The 22,695-nt window shown below is 31.2% G+C and overlaps 1 protein-coding gene across 8 annotated transcripts in view; it reads right to left on the bottom strand.

The window, feature by feature from the left end:
* LOC106679133 (small conductance calcium-activated potassium channel) overlaps nucleotides 1-22,695 on the bottom strand; it is a gene marked incomplete at its 3' end in the record, with an annotated part of 993,499 nt that overhangs the window by 519,141 nt on the left and 451,663 nt on the right. For all 8 annotated transcript variants that reach the window (XM_067049033.1, XM_067049025.1, XM_067049039.1 and 5 more), the window contains 1 exon segment: nucleotides 6,642-6,915. In XM_067049033.1, the coding sequence (XP_066905134.1) occupies nucleotides 6,642-6,915 (274 nt within the window).

Here is a 22,695-nt window from a genome sequence, read left to right as displayed (position 1 = left end):
TTGAGCCCAAGTATTATCAATGTTAGAAATATGTGCATTCTTCAATCTTCTTTGAAGAATAATTAATAACATATAGAAAAATGTGAAAGCTACACTAGACAATTTATGGGAATAATACAATTTTAAACTAGCTTTAACCGATTAACATACACTTAAAATAATTAGGAACAAAATGGTAGAACTGCTTAAGTCAAAATACTGTCCAGTTTAAGCAGTTATGTTTAGTATGCTATTAATGTTTCAAAAGAAAAATAGTATAATTTGTTTTATTTAGAATAATTATAATAAATCATTAATTCCATATATTTAAATTTTAAATAAATAAACGTACAGATAAAAAAAAAGCTAGAAATGTAGGATTGTTAATAAGGACGGTGCCTAGCGGTGGAATAAGGAACTACTCGAGGTGTGTCCTGTGCTTCACTCTACCGGGCTAAGCAGTGACTATGTGGCTGCGTCAAAGCTGTGTAGCCATTTCGCATATGCGCTAAAAACAATTCAAATAGAATAACAGAAAAAAGAAAAAAACACAGAAATCGTTCCAGGCTTATATAGCTTGTTAAGAAATACTTACAATCTAAATAAATAAGTAAATATAAACACATTCAATCACATTATTTTCATTTCAGTAAAGTATCTCCACTAAAATATTTATAGGGATGAAGTTAAAACTTCTGATGCTAATTTTACACAAGTATTTAATATTCCATGACCATCTCTATTAGTTTGAAACTAAATGAATATATTGAAGAATCCTTTTCTAAAATTTTCACAACAGATCTGTTGTTCATCTAAAGTGAATGCATTTTTCACAAACTGCAACTGTACAAAATGAATACATTTTCTTATCAAGATACGAGTATTGACAGACAATGTTGGAACTTGTAAATTTCAACCGAAGACCAACAAAAAACATTTGACAGAAAACAAAATAACTGAACCAGTGATATTGGCTTCAATACAAGCATTCGAAACATTACCATTGACTAATAGAAAAAAAAAAGTTATAAAATCACTTTTTATAGATCTTCAGTAATATTTGCCATGGACAAACAAATAAATTGTGCAAGCAATGTTGGTCTTGTAATGGTTAGGCAACCAGTTTGTACATTAGGGTTTAACTAAACTAATCATCATTTTGAAAAAAACAATTGGTTCCATTAAAATTATAATGAAACTCTAGCATGGGAACAAATTGAATATTAATATGAGGTTTGATAAAATTTAATTGAAGACATGAAAGTATGAAAGTGCTACATGATATTTTAGGAAACATAGCGATTTTTGCTTAGAAGAATATTATAAACAAACTCTTCTATATATTTTCTTGTTTAATTTTCATAAACATTAAATTGTGATATTTTTTAAAAATTTTAAATTGAGTTTTCTGGGCTAATATAGAAATAAATAAACCTCGAATTCAATTTGATTCATATATTTGTAACATTATACCTTAATCCACTCATCTCTTCAATTATAAGATACAATTGTTTATATTTCATATATGCCATATGTTAAACATAAGAAAATGATTTATGGCTTTGCAGCAGCAAAAAATTCAATAAATATAATTTTTTAAGTGAATTAAACATTTAAAAAATAATCAGTGAACTATTGATGTGGTGGCTGAATTCACTTTTTCTATCAACAGTAGTGCATTTTACATTTCACTACTATACTTAACTCAAAATGTCACTTATATCACTCTGAAATTACCCTCTTCATCTCAAATCTGCCCTATATATTGATGTTGAAAGACATAAGGGTAATAAACAACAACAAAACAAAAGACCTTACGTATCAAGGAAACTCATTTCATAGAAAAGTAAACGTTTGTTTTATTTAAAAAAATAATTTTTCTATTTTAATGAACTGTCAAAAATTTTTAAAAATTTCTTTATACTTTCTTAATCTATTTTACGATTTGGTGATTTTAAGAGAGAAAAAAAAAATTAGATACTAAGGCTAAAAGTTTTTCTTAATACACTTTTATTTCATGTAAATTTTCTTAATTTTTAAATATCAATTTGTCTTATTTGTGACGATTAATGGTCATAATCATTCCTCTTCTACTGCTCATTTAGAGTTAAAATTTTGAAATACAAACTGGACCAAGCTCCACAATTGTATCCACTCCACTCCACCAAGTTCAATTTTCTTTTTCTAATCCATAACTCTCTTACATGCTCTCAAGTGCATTAGGGTATTCCCTTGGGCTCTCACCTATCAACCTCAGCCAAATATATCATTTGTGAAAGAGGACTGGTTTTCGGTCTTAAGGCATGTAGAAACTCACCTCAGAGAGTTTTATTTTTTACTACATTATTGATTAGCTTGACCAAATATGCTATATTATGAAAGCAGCCTCTTTTGGTTTCTATTTTCATGTTTCAGAGGAATCTGTTTTAGTTTTTATTCTACTTCTGAGCTTCAGATTTATTGCACAGATTTTGGGGGAGTACATTAATATTGGGAAAAAATGAGGATATTTATTTATTTATCACCCTACCCTGCCTGTGAAGCAATATGGGTGTTCGCAGCAGTGTGTTACTATTTACATCATTTTCAATAGCTGTGCCCACAGCTTGATCTTCTACAAATAATCCTCTTCAGTCCTGTTTGGGAGGCCTAGCTGGTGCAGCTTCTTGTCTCCTACCCAAGGAGAAGTGAGTAAAGCCCACAGCTTCCTTCCACCCATACACAAAGGCCTTGTTGTACGGGTAGTTTTTTTGTCATCAGCTGAAGGGTCGCTCTCCATCAGAAGGTACAGCCCTGTCACTCTTATCTTCTAGGCTCTCAATGCCTTATTGGCGGTACAGGCGAGTTAGACATGCATAAATGAGGATTTATGAATTTTACCTTATATTCCAGAATTTTCTATTTAAAACATCCTTTCAGACCTTCTAGATCTAATTAAGAATCTTCTTACTCTTTTTGAATTGGGATTATTAATGTTTTAGTCTCTCAGCCTGTTTAACAATAATGAATAAGATGGTGTTTACTGTGCATGTATGAGGAATCATCACTAGAGATTTTAAAGGATTTATATAGGCTTTACTCTTTGTATGGTTCTGGAATTTGTATTCAAAAGGTTAGGTATTCACACCAGCTCAAATTCTTGGTTTTATAGGCAATATAGACATAATGGACAGAAGTAAGACATTTGGAACTATGGAAAAGAGTTATGACTGTGAATGAGGTAAAAATAAAATACATGATAGCAGGACTGGACGGAAAGGATCAACAAGAGACCCAGAATGAAATTTTGTTCGTTTTAATCAGTAAATTAATTTATTTATTTAGGATCTCAGGTGAGCTCAGAAAATGTGGAGGGAGATCCTTTGAAGAGGTTTAAGACCAGTTTTCAGGGACAGAACAAATTTAGATTCCAAGGGGGGCACGCTATGAAATATTGCCTGTATCGAGTATGAACGTGGAACCATTTGGAACAGTTACAGGTACCCTTATCAGGCCCAATAAATGCAACTGTATACACAAGGAGTTTGAAATAATTTGGGGTCTGACCTCCATGGAAATTCTTTAAAAATATTCTCTAATGGATAAGTGACATCACCTTTTTTTTCTTTTTTTTGGGAGGGGCATTTCTTAAATTTTATTTTTGAGTTTGAAAGATGCTTTTAAATTGTTACATTAGGAAAATTGTTATTAAAATAATTTTACAAACTGTCTATTTTTATGTTAGAAGAAATTTTAATATTTAATTCTAATGTGTTAACAATGAATAAAAACATGTATTTATCAAAGATATTAAATTTATTTCCACTACTTTATCCAACTACTTAAGTAACTTAATAACCTAAAATGCAAAATATTGGTTTATAAGTGATGTTACTGAATATAATTTTTGTTATTTGTATTAGCTCTTTGGCAAAACTCCCCTACCTGTCATGATCCTTGAATACAGTTCAGGTTAGATGTTAATGAATTTGTTTTGTTCTCCCTTTCCAACATCAAAGAACCCTATTATTTTGTTAAGAACATTACACTGGGTAATAAAACTACAATTGTTATCATAAAGAATTTTTTCTTGAGACAAAATACCGAATTGACTGACCTTCCCCCTTTCATTAGTATTAATGGGGAATGGCTAACATTCTAGGGCTTACGTGCACCCCATCTTTATATCTGACCTTGCGAGCAAGCATAATAATATAGATGTAATCAAATAAACAAAGTATGTTAGGCTGGACAGATGGAGCATTTTTTACATGAATAGACTGGAATATAACATAAAAATAGAAATATAATCACTTTACCCATTACCCATTGAACAATAGATTTATTGACAAAATTACAAACATGTATAATATATATGAGTAACATATGTATAATTTCACTAAAAAATCTTATATATAGTACTGTATACATTAAAATAACCAAAAATCAAACGAATTCGACATAATTACCATAAAATTATTTTTATTTGTTTTATAAATCAGAAATATTCTGAATTTATGGGTTGTATAAATCGAGTGTTAATGTTGAATGTGTTATAAATAAAATTAATTAATGTATTTTATTTTTTTATTTTTCTAGGATGTGTTTCGTAAAGATATCTCATGAAAACATGACAACTTAAGAATGAATATATTTATAAAAGTTAGATATATACCTACTTATAAAAGCCTCTATCATATAATGAAATAAAAAAAAAGCTATATAGTTTTTTTTAATTATTAATTTTCTAAAAGTATGTCGAACTAATACTAACTCAATATATAACCTATCCATGGATTAAATCAGAAGAATGACAAAAAAAAGAATATCTTAGAATGGATCCCAATCTAAATGATTAGTAATGCCTTAAGGACCGAGCTTTGGGAGTTCCTTTCAGGCAATTTGAATATTTAATACATGAGAGAAGCCATTAGATCCTCTGTCGATACCTAACATTTTGTGATATAGCAATATATCTCTATGGTTTATATAATAAAATGTTACATGTTATCTAACATTTCTATATTTTTCAATAATTTTACATAATATTTGAATAAGATACAACATTAAATAATTCTTAACCAAAAATTTTACCTCTACATTAATATTATCTTTATTTAAAAGATTACATTGGACATTTTTTTAACGTCATGGGAATTGATGGATACCTTCAGAGCTTCTTATTTTTCAAGTTTTAAGTTCACAATTATACGTTTTTAATAAATTAAAAATTGCTAGTATTGTATGAAAATAGATGGATATTAAGAGTTCTTTTTATGTTAGTTTGTTGTCACTCACATAATTAAATGTAAAAATACACCATAAACATTAAAGGTATATAAGCTTAAATAGAAAATCAATACATAATCCACTAAAGATTGAATAAAAATTAATTTGGAAAAAATCTAGAAAATTTATTACACTTTATTTCACTTCTTTATTTTAATCGATAAAATATTCATTATTTTTACTTAAATCTGTCTTGGTTTGGAGAAATAAGTTTAATTTTCTTTACTAAAGTTAAGAAATTGATTAAAACAAATCAATGAAATCACTGATTCATTGCTAATAGATACTTCAAGACTGTTAAAAAACACTTCTAAGAGATAGTAGATAGATTTTGTGTGTTTATTATTCACAATCTTATGAATATGTTGCAGTTATACTGGAGTTACAGAGAGAAACCAAGGGTTCGGGAAATGAATTTTCATGGACCTCCATCGAATATTAAAATCACCACTAGAATCCCTCCTCCTCTTTTATAATATATGCAACAGAGATATGTAAAGATATTACTTAGTAAGTTGCAAGGCAAATAGATCTGGTAGGATTAAAACATAAATAGCAAACATGATCTTAAAAGAAAGCCTAGAGAAATATGAGACCAGTAATAATATAGTTAGCCACCATAAGATCTTAAAATATGAGAAAATGCATATACATGGTATAAATCAATACTTCTTTTGATCCTTTTGATAGTTAGGACAGTATGGGCTTGGAGATGATAAAAAAATATATATAAGTTTTGAAGACAACCCCAGAGAGACCACCAAAAAGGTCCGGAAATGTTTATGAATGAAGGGGGATAATCTGGAGAAATAATAGAAGCTAGAAAATCAAGCTTGACCAACTAGTGAATACCAGGTGGTTTGGGTATATTCCTGATAAAACATTATACAAGGATGTTTTATCAGGAATACACCCACAGCATTAGAGGAAATAGAGGTAAAACTGTTCAAAACAACTAAGTACAATAAAGAAGACCTGTATTATGCCAAGCTTTGAGATAGATGAACCAGATGTTAAGATATGAGAATACCACAAAGAGGTATTTGTTGGAGGCCACTTTGCTATAAAGTATGTATAATAAAGTAAGTATCACTTATAATAGTTCTTTTCTATAGACCATGACACCTCCCTTTCTTGGTCCATCTTTTCCTCATTTAAAAACACATAGTTTACAAAAAAACCTTATTACCTACAAAGATTGTAGGTTATAAAGTTAAATAAATATTTGAATTGAAAGCACTTTTTAATAAATAGTGGAGTACTTTTCAGATAATGAAAAATAATATTACTCTCCTGTCATAAGTAACTATCCATTTTTTTAGAACATGAAGCTTGTTGTAACTGCGCTATATAAGCCTGGATCAATTACCGCCTTGAAGAGAAGGAGGACTGACCTGCTTGAATTGTCGGATGGCTCCGTTGATCCTCAAGGAGTCGGCCGCTATCATGGCGATGCCGTCCCCGGGCTCCCTGAGCTGTCGTAGGGAGGCGGTTGGTGCGGGCCCATGGTGGGGACAGCAGTGGCAGGCCTCGGGCTGCGAGCTTTGCCTGATAATTCGAGAACTCGGGGTCAGCAAGACCGGGGGTGGCATCTGCTGGTTCGAGCGGACACTCTCCCGCGAAACCGAACGCGCCATACCGTGGGATTTCCTCCGCTCGCAATAGCACCTGCAACAACATAAATTGACCAACATAATATTTGCAAAACATGTTACAAACTGCAAAACTTATTATGCCTAATGAAAATTCTACATTTTGGTTTAAAATAGTTTTGAGTAAATTAATAATCTATTGAAGATGGGTTTATATGATCCCTTAGCAGCTTAATACTATTCGTTCGTATTTTCAGTGTTACCAACGTTAGACGGTAAGCTAGAATAAGATAGAGGAGGGGGTAACTGTGACAGGTCTTCTGACGTTATCACAACGCTGGAAGGAACTTGTGTGTTGTAGAAAAGGAAGGATGTTGACATAACAACCTTAAAATGCTTCGTTAGTACATCCAGAACTGCGCCAAACACACTTGCTATCTAGGACCTGAGTGATTCTGAAGGAGATTCCAACCTAATGTATTCATGTGGAGTATTAACTTCGAGTGCTGCCTGACATTGCTATTAATGGCGTTACAGATTATTTCTGTTTTACAATTTTATTGATCAAAACTTACATTTACTAATATTTATAATATTGGATAATTATATACACATTAACAGATAATAATAAGTACGTGTTGAGCACAATACTCCATTATCCCCTTAGGGATCTTGCATTCAAGTATTTACTCACACCTTTAGTTGCAGTTTCCTACTTCTTTCCTAATTTGAAGCCATTTGTAGGTAAGACATTTTATTATTTCACTTTTTATTTAATTTATTTAATACCAGATCGGCCTGGTGGGCCTTACAGGGTTTCTTATAAGTTACCTTTTTTTGTTAACAATCGATTATAGGGAGGGGGTATAGTCTCATACAAAAGATACCCCTAACTATATACAACGTTATAATTAAAAAAAAAAAAAGAAAAAATAAATAGATAAAAATAATAATTCTTGTTAAAACAGAAAAAGTAAAGTTAATAACAAAAATAATGACATTTGTAGACCTAACAAAACAAACAATTGCCCACAAATGGGTAAAACAAACAAACAAGTTAATTTGAAAAAAAAGGACGAAGAGAAAAAATAATTAAATAGAAGTAATGTGAATAATAGAAGTGATAAATATAGAATTTATAACAGAATGTTCTGAAGCAGTTTCAGATTGAGGTTGGGTTTCCCAAGTTGTAGGTCACTGCTCCTTTAACTGCCGGTAAATAGGAGCAGAACTTTATGAACCGTTTCTTGATGTATTCTATTATTCTACTGGTACTGGTAATGGTGGGGTGAACAAGTCCGGCAAGTGGGCCTATTTTTTGTTATCCCCAAGGCAGACCAATGGAATGGCTCTTATATGTATTTTATTGCTCTATATCGAACCTTTTCGACTTTCTAATGAAATTCAAAAGGGTCTTTTAAGTCTGCAATGACCTGTAAGAACTCCTAAACTATTATTCTAACTTTACTATTGTAATATTCATATTTATATTATTTAGGCCATGGCCTAGTTTCATGATATTTGGTTCTTTAGGCCAGGAGTGGCCAACTTTTCTGTATATAAGAACTACTTTTTATCTTATAAGAGTATTGTGATCGAATTTTCATAGAAGTAGTGTAAGGGGATAGAAGGGGTATGAAATGCATACTATGTCAATATACTGTGTTTCAGTATAAGTGCATTCCAGCGAGGTATGGGAGAATAAAATGAAATAAAAAAATAATCTATATGTGTCCTAAGAATAAATACATGGTTCATACATTAAGATTTTCGTCTGTCAAGCATTTACAAGTTTTTAGTAAGTAAAATGAAATTACTTTGGGATATTGGCTTAATTACTGTTTATAATGTTAATCAATATATGTCTATTTATTTGATTACAATGATGCGGAGGTTTGGTTATACAATAAGTGGAGGAATAGGAGTTGTTTAAAGGAAAGAATGGAGATGGGAAGAGAATTCCAGAAGGAGGTTGCACGTATGACGAAGGATTTGCTGAAGAAGGCGGTTCTATAGGAGGGCATATATAAATCAATCGGTTAGGATCTGGTGTTTAATTAGTGGATGGATGAACGAAGAGTGAGGAGATCAAGGATATAGGTAGGTTTTTTGATTTTAATAACTTGGAATAGGAAAACACCAAGGAGGTATTGTCTTCGGGAGGTTGGATAGAGCCACTTCAACTCGGTAAACCAGTGGGAGACTTCAGAGCGCCTTGAGAATCCTAAGATAAATCTTACAAAGCAATTCATGAGTCTCTTCAATCTCAACTCTAGACCTGCAGATAGCCATCCATAGACCAAGGAACCGTAGTCGAAGTGGGGGAAGACGAGAGAGGATACCAGGAGCTGACGTGTGTTCTGAGGAATGGAATTACGTAATCTTAGGAATTGTTTGAGTACAGTTATGGATTTGGGAAATATGATTATTCAGGTGTTGGTCGAAGGCGACTCCAAGGTTTTTTATTGTAGCATAGAAGTGAATCGGTTGGTTGTAGTAGGAAGAGTAGAGGACAGTAAGGGAGGGAATGAAGGAGGTGTTAGGATAAGTGATACATATATATGCTCAAAACTATTTTTTATTTTTAAAACCACTTATTAAGTTTTTGAGATTTAGGCTCATGAAGAAAATAATTCCAGACCCTACTTTTGATAGCAGCATTCCGTACATGCGATTTTCTGACACTTTTTCAAGATAGATGTTTGCTAACTAAAAATGTAATTTAATTTTTTTATCAACAGCAATGTATAAGTTATTGTACTATGTGTTCGTAAATATGAAAAAGTTGTTATAAAGCTACAAAGTATGGGTGATAATTTGATTTTAATATTTCACTTTCGGGTTTGTTTGTTTTTTGGGCTAAGAAAATGTATCATGAAAGAATAATATGACTTACTTTTTGCTATCTGCCTACGTAAAAAAACAACAATAATTATTTAAAGGGCCAAAAAACTCAAGTGGACAATCAGTTTTAAGATTACACCCTATTTTATTTATTTATGAACCCCAATAATGCCCCTTTATCAAATTTTACCTCTCGCCAAGAAAATATTAAGTAAAATCCGCTAAAATCCATTGCAGATTAATCTTCATAAATATTGTTTTTGTATTTCTGAAATTAGAATGTAAGACAGCATTCTGTTAGCCAGATATCCATGCTGGCAAAAGTTTCCCATCAAACGGAATGCTGAGCATTACCAAGTTGAAGGAACTCCAGTTATGTTCCGAGTTGGCCTTCAACACATTAGGCGACTCCTCGGACCTCAAAATATGTTCAAATCAGAATATTCTCGAGTCAATTATTGAGAAATTGATTTCTTCATATTAAACTGAATATCTTATTGTAATAAATTTATAGAATAAAATAGACTTAATAATAAATAGTACAGAAGCTCTTTAGTTCAAAATAACATTAATTCAAGACTAAGTATGTAATACGGTTTTCGCGATACATTCTCTCCTTACTGTATTAAGCTGCGTTCGAAATATAGTGAAGATTATTTAGAATATATTGTTGGATTTGGAAATTGTATTATTCGGATACACGACAAAGCCTTTATTGCCGATCAAAATTGTTAGTGAAACACTAGAACGCTTTTATCTTTTTTTAAGAATTCGAGTACTCTCCACCACTGCAGTTATAACTGTGCGTATACTCCAATTAAAGGACAGGAAATTTCTCTTGAAATATTTTAAACTCCGTCAGTTTTATATCAATAAATATTAAATCAAATATTTCTATACATGTAACCAGTGTTGGAAAAAAAGTACAATTGCAATTATATTTGACTAAATGTAATCAGTGATTGCGATTACTTTGGCTCACCTAATTGTAATTTCGGACTATAATTACAATTTCAGTGGTTCATAAAGTAGTTTTTTTTTCGGCCAAGACTCCCATTGGAGTCCTATACTGCCTAACCATGGTTGGGGGTCAAAGTTCTTCATTTTGTGGGACCGCCACTCAATGAAAAAAAGTCAACGTCCCAGGCCGGATTCGAACCGGCACCGCCAATAGACATCAAATTGGTAAGACTGAGTCTTTACCACTGAGCTACGGGCGGCCCCATAAAGTAGTTGAAATCACTAATAAAAACTTTTTAATTAACCAATAAATAAGGGAGTGGGCAGCTCAATGGTAGTAGACTATGCTACTAACTCTAAGGACACGGGTTCGAATCCAACTGTGGCAGATAATTTTTTTCTGTTTCATTGTAGCCCCTGTTGGTTCGGGAGCCCTCCGGGGTCAACTCATGAAGTTAATCCTTAACTGGGTAAAAATCTGGCGGTCGAACGTGATCTGACCAAATCACCTCCTTGCAAAACCGTTGTTCTAGTAACACTACTTCCTTAAAAAGTACAGCACCCTTAACCCTTCATGGGTTATTGCGGTACAGATTTAATTTTTTTTTTATAAATAAGTCTCTTTATTTATATAAGAAAGTTTTTATTGATTACCGTGTAACATTTTATTCTATTTTTTGTTCTTTTCCTTCTAAGGGTGCGTGGGGTTTATGTCATGATGAAATCAGGTAGCCTCTTTTTCTGCATTCCGATAATGCATCTGAAGAGAGGGCTGAGGGAATGTGATCATTTGGAAAGGTATAGTCTGTATTTTGTGTCAGTCTGTTGGTGATGGGGCTCAGCAGGTTTGTTGATTAAAATAATTTAGTTACTTGTACTCAGTCGAGTCTGAGTCTGTTATCTTTGTGGCCGTCGCGACGGTGTCAGATTCCTAAATAATGGGTTCGTACAGTAATGACGGCTGTCAAAAAAATGTATGTCTCCTCGATATAAATTCTGTCACAGTCGGTAGTTCGAATGTCGTATGTATGTGGTCCGTCTTTGCACTTTGAAGTGAAGTATGTCTCACTGTAGGTCTCAGTATACCGCTCTGAAACTGATGGAGCCTCTTAGCCGTTGAAGTAAGGTGCTATGTTGGTCAGCATAAAGCAGGGCTGGCCTCAGCGCACTTTTGTAGATCATTAATTTGAGGCAGATAGAAAGATTAGGGGAAGTTAGCAGGTGATTAAGCCTGTAAGACTTGGTCCTGATCTGTTTGATCTTGTTATTACTGTGGCGAACTAGCGTCAGTTTTCTGTCGAGGGTCACACCCAGATATACTATGCTGCCTGCTGGTCTATTCTGGTACCTTGTCACCTTATAGACTTTAGGAAGAGGACGCTTGTTCTTCTGGAAGGAGAAAATAATACAGCCGGTCTTCTTAAGATTAACTATAATATTCAGCCCTTCCAGTTTCTTGTTTATTTCCGTACAAGTCTTCTCCGCCTGCCGTAGAGCTGTCTCTGCATTCATTGAACTACTGCAGATGGCTATATCGTCGGTATAAGCCTTGTCATATTTGACTCCAACAGTGTCATCCGTATATACTGAGAAAAGTATTGCAGATAGCACAGACCCCTGGGGTACTCCACAGGTGAGTTCACAGATACGACTTCGCCGACTCGAACCCTTAAAGAGCAATGCTGCATAAATTATTTCAATAGAGTGCATATCTGTTCTAGAATTTCGTTGTCTTCTAGTGTTCTATGTAGCAAACTATGGGACACTGAATCAAACATGAAGTCTATTGAGATCATCGCTGTTGTCTCATTCTTCATTATCTTCTTGCTTATTTCCGCCTGTAGTTTCGCTAGATGGTGATCCAGGTAGAGGCCGGATTTTATTATAATAAAAGTGAAATTTAATTTGTAAATCGAAGTAAAAATAAAAACTTGAAATTAATTGCATAATACATGTAAATTTACAGTTGTACAATTTTAGTAATTGATAATAAAATTAAATGAACAGTTATATAATTAGTGAAACGGGGAATAATTCGTCGCTTGGCAGACATGTACTCCTTCAAATTGTAAAAAATAAATAAGTTAGTACAAAATTTCGGTGGATTCATTACCATCAAGTTACAAATCGTGATTTGACCGCCAATTATACCTTTTCCTTCTTTGGCACTGTCAGTTGATCCCCAAAAATTTATTAAAATAGTTAAAAAATTTAATAATGTGATGGAATACTTCGAAGAAGAAAATGACAATAACAATAAAACGAAATTTGTTTATTTATTAGTAATGGTGTAACGGGGTCAAATGAGTCACTGTCATATATTGAGTAGAATTCCTCTAGACAGTGCCAACGGAATAGAATTAGCAACCAGTACAAAGGACAGAGAGGTCATGGAAGGAATTGTACAGCTTCGGTCTACCCTGAATACAAATGCACTCGATATGGAAGAGCGGATGGAATCAGATTGGACTTCTTTCAGATAGGATGACAGTTTTGTTGATTCGACACTCGTGCAAGTTCCATTGGAAGAATTAGTTAGCCAAATTTCAGAGAGTCTAAGACTATTGTGTCTGATGAAGGTCAATAATTTTTCATTAATTATTAATAAAACATTAAATGCTCATTAATTTTTTTAAACCTTAGTATTTTATTAAAATACAAATGAAGACAACATAACAACTTATACATTTTTTTAGGACCGATATTCAAGGAAAAAAGTAGATTTTATAAAAAAAATGTTGTCTATGAGATAGTAGAGTCAAAATAAGGCAAAAACGAGATTAAATCCCCAAAGTACCCTCACTAGTACGACACACAGGAGTAACTTTCATTGTAGTAAAAAAAAATGAGGGAGTGAGGGGAAACGTCTGGACGTACAGCTTTCACTTCATATCTTTCCACTGACTACAATAAATATTGTGGGGTACTTTTTTATGAAAATCTGGCGTAATAACTGACTAAATCAGTTATTAAATCGAAACAAACAATCAATTGTAGATCGAAAACAAAATATTTAAAGAGCCCGGACAAGGGGGTCGGACATGGCGAGGGAGTAAAAATATTTTGTTTAAATTTTTTATTTACTGCTTATAAATCTTGGGGTGACGGTAGCAGGATGGTAACGCGCCTGTCTGCCAACCCAAAGGTTGCGAGTTCGAGTCCCGGGCCGTATCCGGGATATTTTCAAGCATATAATTATACAATACTTACTTACAACCTCCCCCCAGGCATTTGTGAGGCGCATTAGCCAATGGGTGGCACTCACAAAAATAGGCATGGGAGTGACGAACCCACCCTGTGAAAACCACGTCATGAAACGCGCAATGTATTTTCTAAGTACATCGCGCGAGGCCTTAGACGTCTATGGTATGTCGCACCAATAATAATAATAATGATGGAATCAACATTTTATATATTTAGTTTGGAAAATATCATTAAAACATCTACCCCTACGAAGATTGTTCCTTATAGCACATTATACTAGCTTTAATTGGAGTGCTAATAGACTCGCGGGAACGATTGATACATATCGTATAGTAGAAAGATTAGGATTCCTGGGAGAGCTAAGAATTCAGAAAATGATAATAATTTTAAAGCCGTTTGTTTTGAGATTGGTGATTGGCTCTATGTGTATAAGGTTATTTACATAAAGCAAATAATATATAAATAAATAAATAAAAATGTAGATCTGAAAACAGCTAGAACATGACGCCACACTATGATTTGTTTTTTCTTTTGTTATACAAAAATAAACACAGACTGCATAAAATGTGGGAAGTGACATTAAAAAAGAGGAATATTTTGCAGGCGATTAAGCTAGCGAATGGTCTGGGCTTAAAAATCTGTTATTACTTGGACTTTGTTTATTATAATTTTTTTAAATTGAAATTTGCATATTCTCATAAAGATTGGGAGAGAAGAAGAACGGGATGATGCTTCAGTTTAATTTTAAAGCTCATGAAACATTGAATGATCATAAACTGGACATTATTTTATGCTTTTGTTAATAAGACAGCAAACCCTCAGTACAGATTATTTTTAAAAATAGGAAACAAATGTATTTATTAAATATATATGTTATATTATGTAACTAGTACTATATCGCTATAAATATATTTTTGTTTTGTTCTTTTGCCTTCATACATATTAATTTTGTTTTTATTATTTTACCTATACATAACTCTCCTTGGAGGATAAAGTAGGAAGGGATACGCTTCCCCAGTGTTCTCCAGGGGAAGGGGCACGCTTCCTAGAGAAGTGACGCCAGAAGGTGTGGTCTATTCCTTTCGTAGGCATAGCATCCAATATGCCAGTTGAGAGTTGCCGTCGCGACGGCATATGCCAGAAATGGCTAGGGAGAGGATTACATACAGTGTTAAATTGAGGCAGAGAGTTACTCAAAGCGAGCACACATTTTGATGTTGATATTATTATTATTTTTTTTAATTACTATTAATTCTTAGTCAATTATGTGTTGTAAACATTAAATATATTAAAAAAATAAAGTTTAATTTTTTTTAATTAACAACGTTCTCTATTCTATCATAAACAATAATTTATTTTTATATAAATTTATATTTTAATGTTTTCTTTCAAATATTTTTTTATTGTCTTTACCTAGAAAACATTAATTGAAAAATTGACCAAGTATTAAATTTTATTTTCACTCCTTATTTTTTGAAACAATAAATATATTTTGGGTCCTTAATATTAACATTTAAATGAGTCTGAACAGAACAGAAAAAGAATTATGAATTCGTCGAGAACGGCTTACTGAATTTTCTATCTAGATATACTAAATTATTTAAAATAACATTTACTGTAACTTCTATTCTCTTCACATTTGCAATTAAATAAATGGTTTTATGCATAATTACAATAATGTGCAAAATCCTTATTAATTTCAACGTTAAGTTATTTTAATAGGCGTGGCCTTATCCCCACCCCTTAGCACCATTTTTGATTGGAAGGAGAGTTGGGTTATAACATCCCTATAACTCTTTAAATATATTCTCTCAACTAGCACATTACATTTTTTTGTTTTTAAGAAAATATAAATTACAATTTATCTGCAAAATAAATTGTTAAAATCTAAAATATAGCAATAATATACATAAATAAAAATTGAATTTAGTTTATCACATAGATAACTAAATTTATAAGTAGTATTTAATCAGAAATTAAAATAAATATTTACATGGAAATAAATACATTACAATGAGACTAATAAATATAAAAAGTAGTAAATATAAAAGATAATGAATATGAAAAGTAATAAATAAAAAATTATAAATATAAATTTCTATATTGTTCTAATACTATTTATAAATTAAACAACTTCATATTAGATTTCCTCCTTCACTGACCTCTCCTGTGAACCTGTAATATATCGATAATTCAACCACTAATTTTAGAGAAAATAATCACTGTAAGTTAACCACGTCTGGTGTTATTAATTCTAAGATTATTCGAATATTAGAAAGCTAACGAATGATGTTACATTCCTTATCTGAATAATGGTTACATCTGCAAACGGATCATTCATTATTCAAATAAACTCATTATCTCTTTCTGTGTTTTCAAAACCAAAATGGATGAAATGAAAAAAAAAAAAAAAAAAAAAAAGTTGTCGTTTATAACTTATACACCAACACTTTAACACTATGAAGACCTCACAGATTAATTTCTACTATCTAACTGGTCGTTTTTTTTTTTTTGTTTTTTTTAAATTACAAAATGTCGAAAACGGACTTTAAAATAGCTCCTCTGTTCAAGAGACATAAAAAAAAATTATCTAATACATTTTATGAAAACGAATGTTTTATAGATGAATATTTTAATTCAATACACCTAATAATAGATAATTTTATCCTAAATTCTATTATAAATTACCTAAGATAAATTGTGGCCAAATCTGATAGTGCAAACAACAATATCTTTATAATTATAAATATTTTTCATAAAGTTTTACAAGGAGCGATTCGTCAGCTATATCGATCGTTTGTGCATAAGAAGGCATATAAAGATTAATTTTATGGAGCTCTAAACAAATTTATGACTAAGCAGCTTATTTCTTTTACATACGTACATAAATAAAATGAAATTTTAACTTCATAGGTTCTGATAAGAATTATGGTTAATAAGCAGAGATAGTATCCAGCGAGGGCTTTATGCTTATATTATCAGGCTGTTATTTATTTTTATTTACTCAGGTCTGCTGAATAGGGGTGGAATAGGATGTTCCGGACCCCACGACCTCCACGTGGAATAAATGTTCATATATAGAAGTAGAATTTCCTTCCAGAAGTATTTCGTTTTATATTCGTATCCACGATCAACCTTATGATTTGACAAGATTACTGAACTATATTAAATTAAAAATTATAATTACTAAAATTAATTAAACTCATGACTATGAAAATTGGGATGCAGAAATTGGGAATGATGATTATCTAAATAAACGAAAATTAATATTTATTTTAAGTCCAATTGTATACTAAACACCGTACTGTTAAATGTAATAATTTTTTATTATATGAATAAATTTAAGAAAATAATAACTTAAAATTATTTAAAAATTATTATTCAAAATTTAAAAATTATTAAACTTGGAGACTCACTACAGTAGTACGTAGGTATGCTTGTGCTCTTTATCAGCGGTTCTAAAACGTTTTCCGTCACGGCACCTGTTTTCGGATAAAACAATTTCGCGCCACCCGGCTAAAATATCGCCCCAATTATCCAAAAAAATAGATTGATTTTTATATAGAATGGTTTCAAGTATGTAGAAAAATAAGAAAACATTGCAAAGTAAATGCTGGAATGCACTAAATATTTGCTATTTTTTTTTTTTTTTTGTAACGTTTTGTGAAAACATTCGCTTGAGACACCTAGATGATTTTATTTTTATTTGATTGGTTAATTTTAATTTTATTTACTCATACCATAAGAAGTATATATAGAAAATTGATAATTTATAACTTACTTCCTTATTTCTTCGTCGGGCTTTGTCTAGTTTACGTGAAGTCAAAGGGTTTTAAGGAGATTTAGGAAATTTCATAAAAATTTTTTGAGCCGTTTTGGCGCCTCAACCACCTGATCTATTTCTAGGAAACTCCCTATTACCATACACTGATTACCATAAATGTTTAGGTCTAACATTCGATAAAAGACTAACCTGGCAATACTATATCTCTGCACTAAAAACTAACTGTACAAAAAACTAAACATTATCTGTTTACTAAGCCGTACCTACTAGGGTGCCAATTAGAACTAGCCTTCTTAAACTTTATCAGGATTAATACGCTCGAAAATGGAGAACAGCTCATTCGTCTATGGCTCGGCTCGTTCCCCAAGTCCTTGCTAAACTGGGTACAGTACATCACGCCGGAATCCGAATCGCGACTGGAGCATTTCGACCAAGCCCCATTCTAAGTTTATGCGCTGAATCCGGACTGTCGCCATTTTGATTATATAATTTATATAGGATATAATTTTAATTGTATAATCCAAAATTTTCTATTAATTTTCGAGAAAAAAAAATCAACAGTTCCGTTATTAGAAAGACTCTCCTCGGCTATCGCGTTTTTCAAAACGAAACCAATTGTCCACCATGGAGCTTCTAACGTCCTAAAACAATTCTAGACCTGTCCAAATAATCGGAAAATAATACCGAACCACTTGATTATAAAGCCCACTTTTCTCGTCTAATTCAAAACATCCACGAATCCTTTATAATCTATATAGACGGATCGAAATCAGACCAATCAGGAGCATCATCCTTTGTAACTAATGACTCAACGTTCAAAATTAAACTCCACAAACTATGCAACATATTCACTGCCGAATCGTTGAGTAAGTATTGTATAATTATATGCTTGGAAAAATCCCGAATAGGGCCACAGACTCGAACTAAAAACCTTTGGGTTGGCCGACAGGCGCGTTACCGTGCTGCTACCGTCACCCCTTTTCGAAAAAAATGTTTGACTTTTGAAAAACAATATCTTAGTAACTATGGGACGTACAGGTGTCTGCCAGCAATCAAATTTAACATAGTTTAATAACGTTTATCTTCATTTTGCAATTCATTCATTCATTTTATACGTATTTATATTTATATTTATATTTGCCTATGAATATGAGTTTGATATATGAAATTTTGTTCGATAAATTAGGAATTCGAACATTTTGCGATTTTATTTTAACAAATATCATGAAAATTACAACTCCTACGAAGTTAAAGTACTTTAGAGCACATTGAACTAGGTTTAATTTGAGTGCTAAAAAACATTTTTTCGATCCATGGTTCCTGAGATTAAGGTTTCGTACAATAAATTCACCAACTAGATTTTCACTATAAATTTCAGTAAATGTTGCTTTTGGATTTTAACGTAACGGAGCTGCATATGAGAAAAAATAATTTTTTTTTATTCATAGAAACAACCGCCATTTTTATTCCTCCTCACTATACTTGGCAGACTCAATTTTGACTAGTAATTATACTTAGTTTACATAAAATAATAAAAAAATTGAGTGAAATAACTCACTTTTTTCTCCTCTTGGGCTCTTAAACTACAATACCTAACCGTCCGAAACGTGAGGAATATATTTTTAGCGTAAAATTAATAAAAATATATAAAATTGAAATTAAGAAGGGTACTCAATAGCCCAGAAAGAAAAAAAAAGTATGTAGGGTTGTTTTCAGCTGAGAAGGATACTATAAAAATGAGGTGAATTATTCAAAATTTCGTCCTTTTCAAATACCTTTCGGGGTTTGGCGCTCAAAACTCTAGATCAACTGAAAATGGTTGCTGAGCCAAGTAAACTCGTTTCTTTTCAGATTTAAAGGACAAATTGTATCACAAAGCCGGATTAAGTAATATAAAATGAATAAATATATTGGATCAACATCTCTAAAGAAGACAAAGCCAACCTGAGGGAATCGATTGATTTAGAGGTAGCTAATTCTGGACTAAGCCTAGATAAATTGTTGAAGTTATAAATTCTCCATTTTACATGGTTGGATTAGTAGGGGGGGGAGGTCACAGCTGGGACGTAGGGGGGTTTCATCGAACTTGTTTAATGTCCTCTAGGACATATTACCTTTCACAGGTGTTATTTATTTCAAGCTTGGAATTAGAAAATGAATAACTTTAAATTCATCAAAATTATTTTTATAAAACAATAATTATACATAATTAATTCGAAGTAAAATAAATAATATTTACAAATACTTGGGGAGTCCCCCCCCCCTGTCCAACTCCCATTTTACAAATAATAAAACTTTTCTTATAATTGTTCTACTCAATGCTCAAATTGCACAACTGTAATTTAAATGTATTCTGTAGTTTAGATTGTATTTTTTTCAGTATAATGTAAGCAGGAATAAAAGTAAATTTCAATTATTTTTCTCAGCATTTTAATTTGTACTTCAATTTGGTTCCTCTTCAAAACTAATGTTTGCAAACCTTTTTCATTTGTTTTTCTTTTCATAAAAGGCGTTCTCCACGAGTTAAATTCAATTTTTTACGATCTATTTTTATAATTCCACCTTTTATGTAAAATAAAATATTACACGATGGTTACTAAAAGCTTTTTTATATACTAGAGAAATATAATGTGATCCTTACTTACATTGTCCATAAAAAAAAAAAATCATGGTATTTAATCGAACATCAAAACCTATACATAGTTGAGATTAATAGCAGAATACATATTACATAATAAAATCATTTCCTTAATAAAAAAAAAAAAGTAACTATTCGAATGAACATTAAAATTATACATTTTTAATTAACTAATGCGCTCCTTATTGACCAATTAACTTTTAAAATAATATAAGAGAACCTGTAGTCTCTTAAATACTGGCTAATAACTCACCAGTTATACATTAAGGGGGAAAACAAAATATTCCATAACAAACTGTAAGAACTCTCTAGGAAAGAGCTCTTTTTTTTTTAAGTATGAAATTTTCTGTAAATTGAAACCCCACAAATTTTATTAAATTATTTATTGTTCTTTTTTTAACCAAAATCAATATTACTTCCAAAAAAAAAACCCATTTCGCATCTTTAAATTTTTCTATTTTTTTTTTATTATATTAAAAATGCCAATAACGTATAGAAAAAACAAACTTTTTTTTATATTAATAGAATTTTTTTTTCATAAATACTATATGTAAAATAAATACTCTGTTGCTTTGGGATACAAACCCTCATGAAATTCACATTTCAATTTTTAGCTATTTATTACACATCAAGCATGTTTTGCATTTTGGTAAAAAAATAAACTGAAAGGAAAAAAAAGGAGTTTCGAAATAAAATAAAATACAAAAATATATATTTTTGGATCTCTAATTTTTATATCAACAGTTCACTATTTTTGTAAAATTTCCTATTTCGGTCAATGGGATTAAAAAGTTAGGACAAGATGAAAATACGAGTAAATTTGTTTATATATTCATGTACGCTGTCTTTATCTTGTTCCAAGTGCATTTTATATGAATTGTTAAACATTCTAAGGATTTTTTTAAACACTTGAATTTTTTCTAATTAGCTTAAATTAGTTAACCTTTACGTGGTACAGTCATTAGTTATGATAGTTCTTGTTACTAATTTGTAGAGTATCAATTTATTTCTGGGGATAATTTTGATTATTTTTTAAGCATGGAAACATTTTATACATTAATTTTGAATCTTCTTTTTAGGAAGCTTGATTAAATTAATTTTTTTTTAATTGTAAAAAAGAAAACAAAAATTCATTTTTCATTTTTCAATTTTTTAAAGTCTTCTTTCATCATTTTTATTTTATATCAATACTATTTTATTCCTTTTTTTTCTCAATTGTATATAATTTTCTTTTTAGTAATTTTAAAATAGTTTTAACGCTACCTTAATTTACCTTTTTGTATCTCATTATCTTACTATGTCAAAATACTTGTAGTTGTTTTTGGATCTTTTTAGCCCTGATGAAGATCCACAAAGAGGGGCGAAACGTTGGAATATAAATAGTTGTTAAATATTTGTGTTCGCTTTTGAAAGCATACTTGACCATCTTATTCATAATTGGAAATTATACGGTAAATTATTTATATAGATAATATTTTATACATTATTTAGATCAAACTTTTTTCTTTCAACAAAAGTGTTCCCGGAAATTATTCTACAATAATTACAACAAAATTGTTATAGAAATTATATACGTATATTTTCCTTATATTCCCTTTACTACAACCCATGACATTCAGGAAGTAGCTGCGTTTGAAAATTCCAAGCGGTGAGAGGCGGAAACAAACAAGTTGTTGGATGTGAGATCTATGAACAAAGGGAAATGTTAACGCCATTTAAATAGACGTATATTAAATTAATTCTACCACAGGGATATTCGTTTATAATTTAAAAAAAAGCTACTCACTAATTTTAACATCACTAATAATTTACTATTAAACTCAATAGGTCTCAGGCGTCACTACACAGACTTAAGAACATCATTTAAAAAAGAACCTAATGATATCAAAGTAAAGTACCAAATATATATATGCATACGTATATATATGTACAGTTTTAATTATCACGTGTTCTCGAAATGAAAAATGTAAAGCTCATTAGAAGAGGGCATAATTCTATGCTTCTGGCCTTTGAAGCACCAACGTCCGTCCCTTTGGTCTACGAATCACAGCTTAATTAGTAAATGTGCTCTGATGGATATTTCTCTCAATGGCTAAAGCTCCTTAAATTCCTTTGAAATGGTTTAATAATAATATTAAAATTAGCGAGACGTCCCTAATGAGGAATTTAAATAAAAAGGATTTGTAATGTATAAGCCCCTGATAAACCAACCTTACTGGTAATGTGTACATTTGTGTACAAAGACTGTAGCAGGATTTAGAATATTTGCATTATACAGTGTAAACATTTGTATGTCATACCTAAATTATGTCTAAGCATACATCTTTATGTAAGACAGGTATAATCCATGCTATATTTATGAATAAAAAAAAAAAAAAAAACTATACGCCCTTACTGACACAGGTTAAATTAACAATACTAATATA

Source organism: Halyomorpha halys, unplaced genomic scaffold, assembly GCF_000696795.3.
Source record: "Halyomorpha halys isolate HHAL.00 unplaced genomic scaffold, Hhal_1.1 Scaffold178.1, whole genome shotgun sequence".
Classification (NCBI taxonomy): Eukaryota; Metazoa; Arthropoda; class Insecta; order Hemiptera; family Pentatomidae; genus Halyomorpha; species Halyomorpha halys.
Note: the sequence above shows the minus strand (reverse complement) of the source record. Positions and strands in the feature narration are given on the sequence as shown.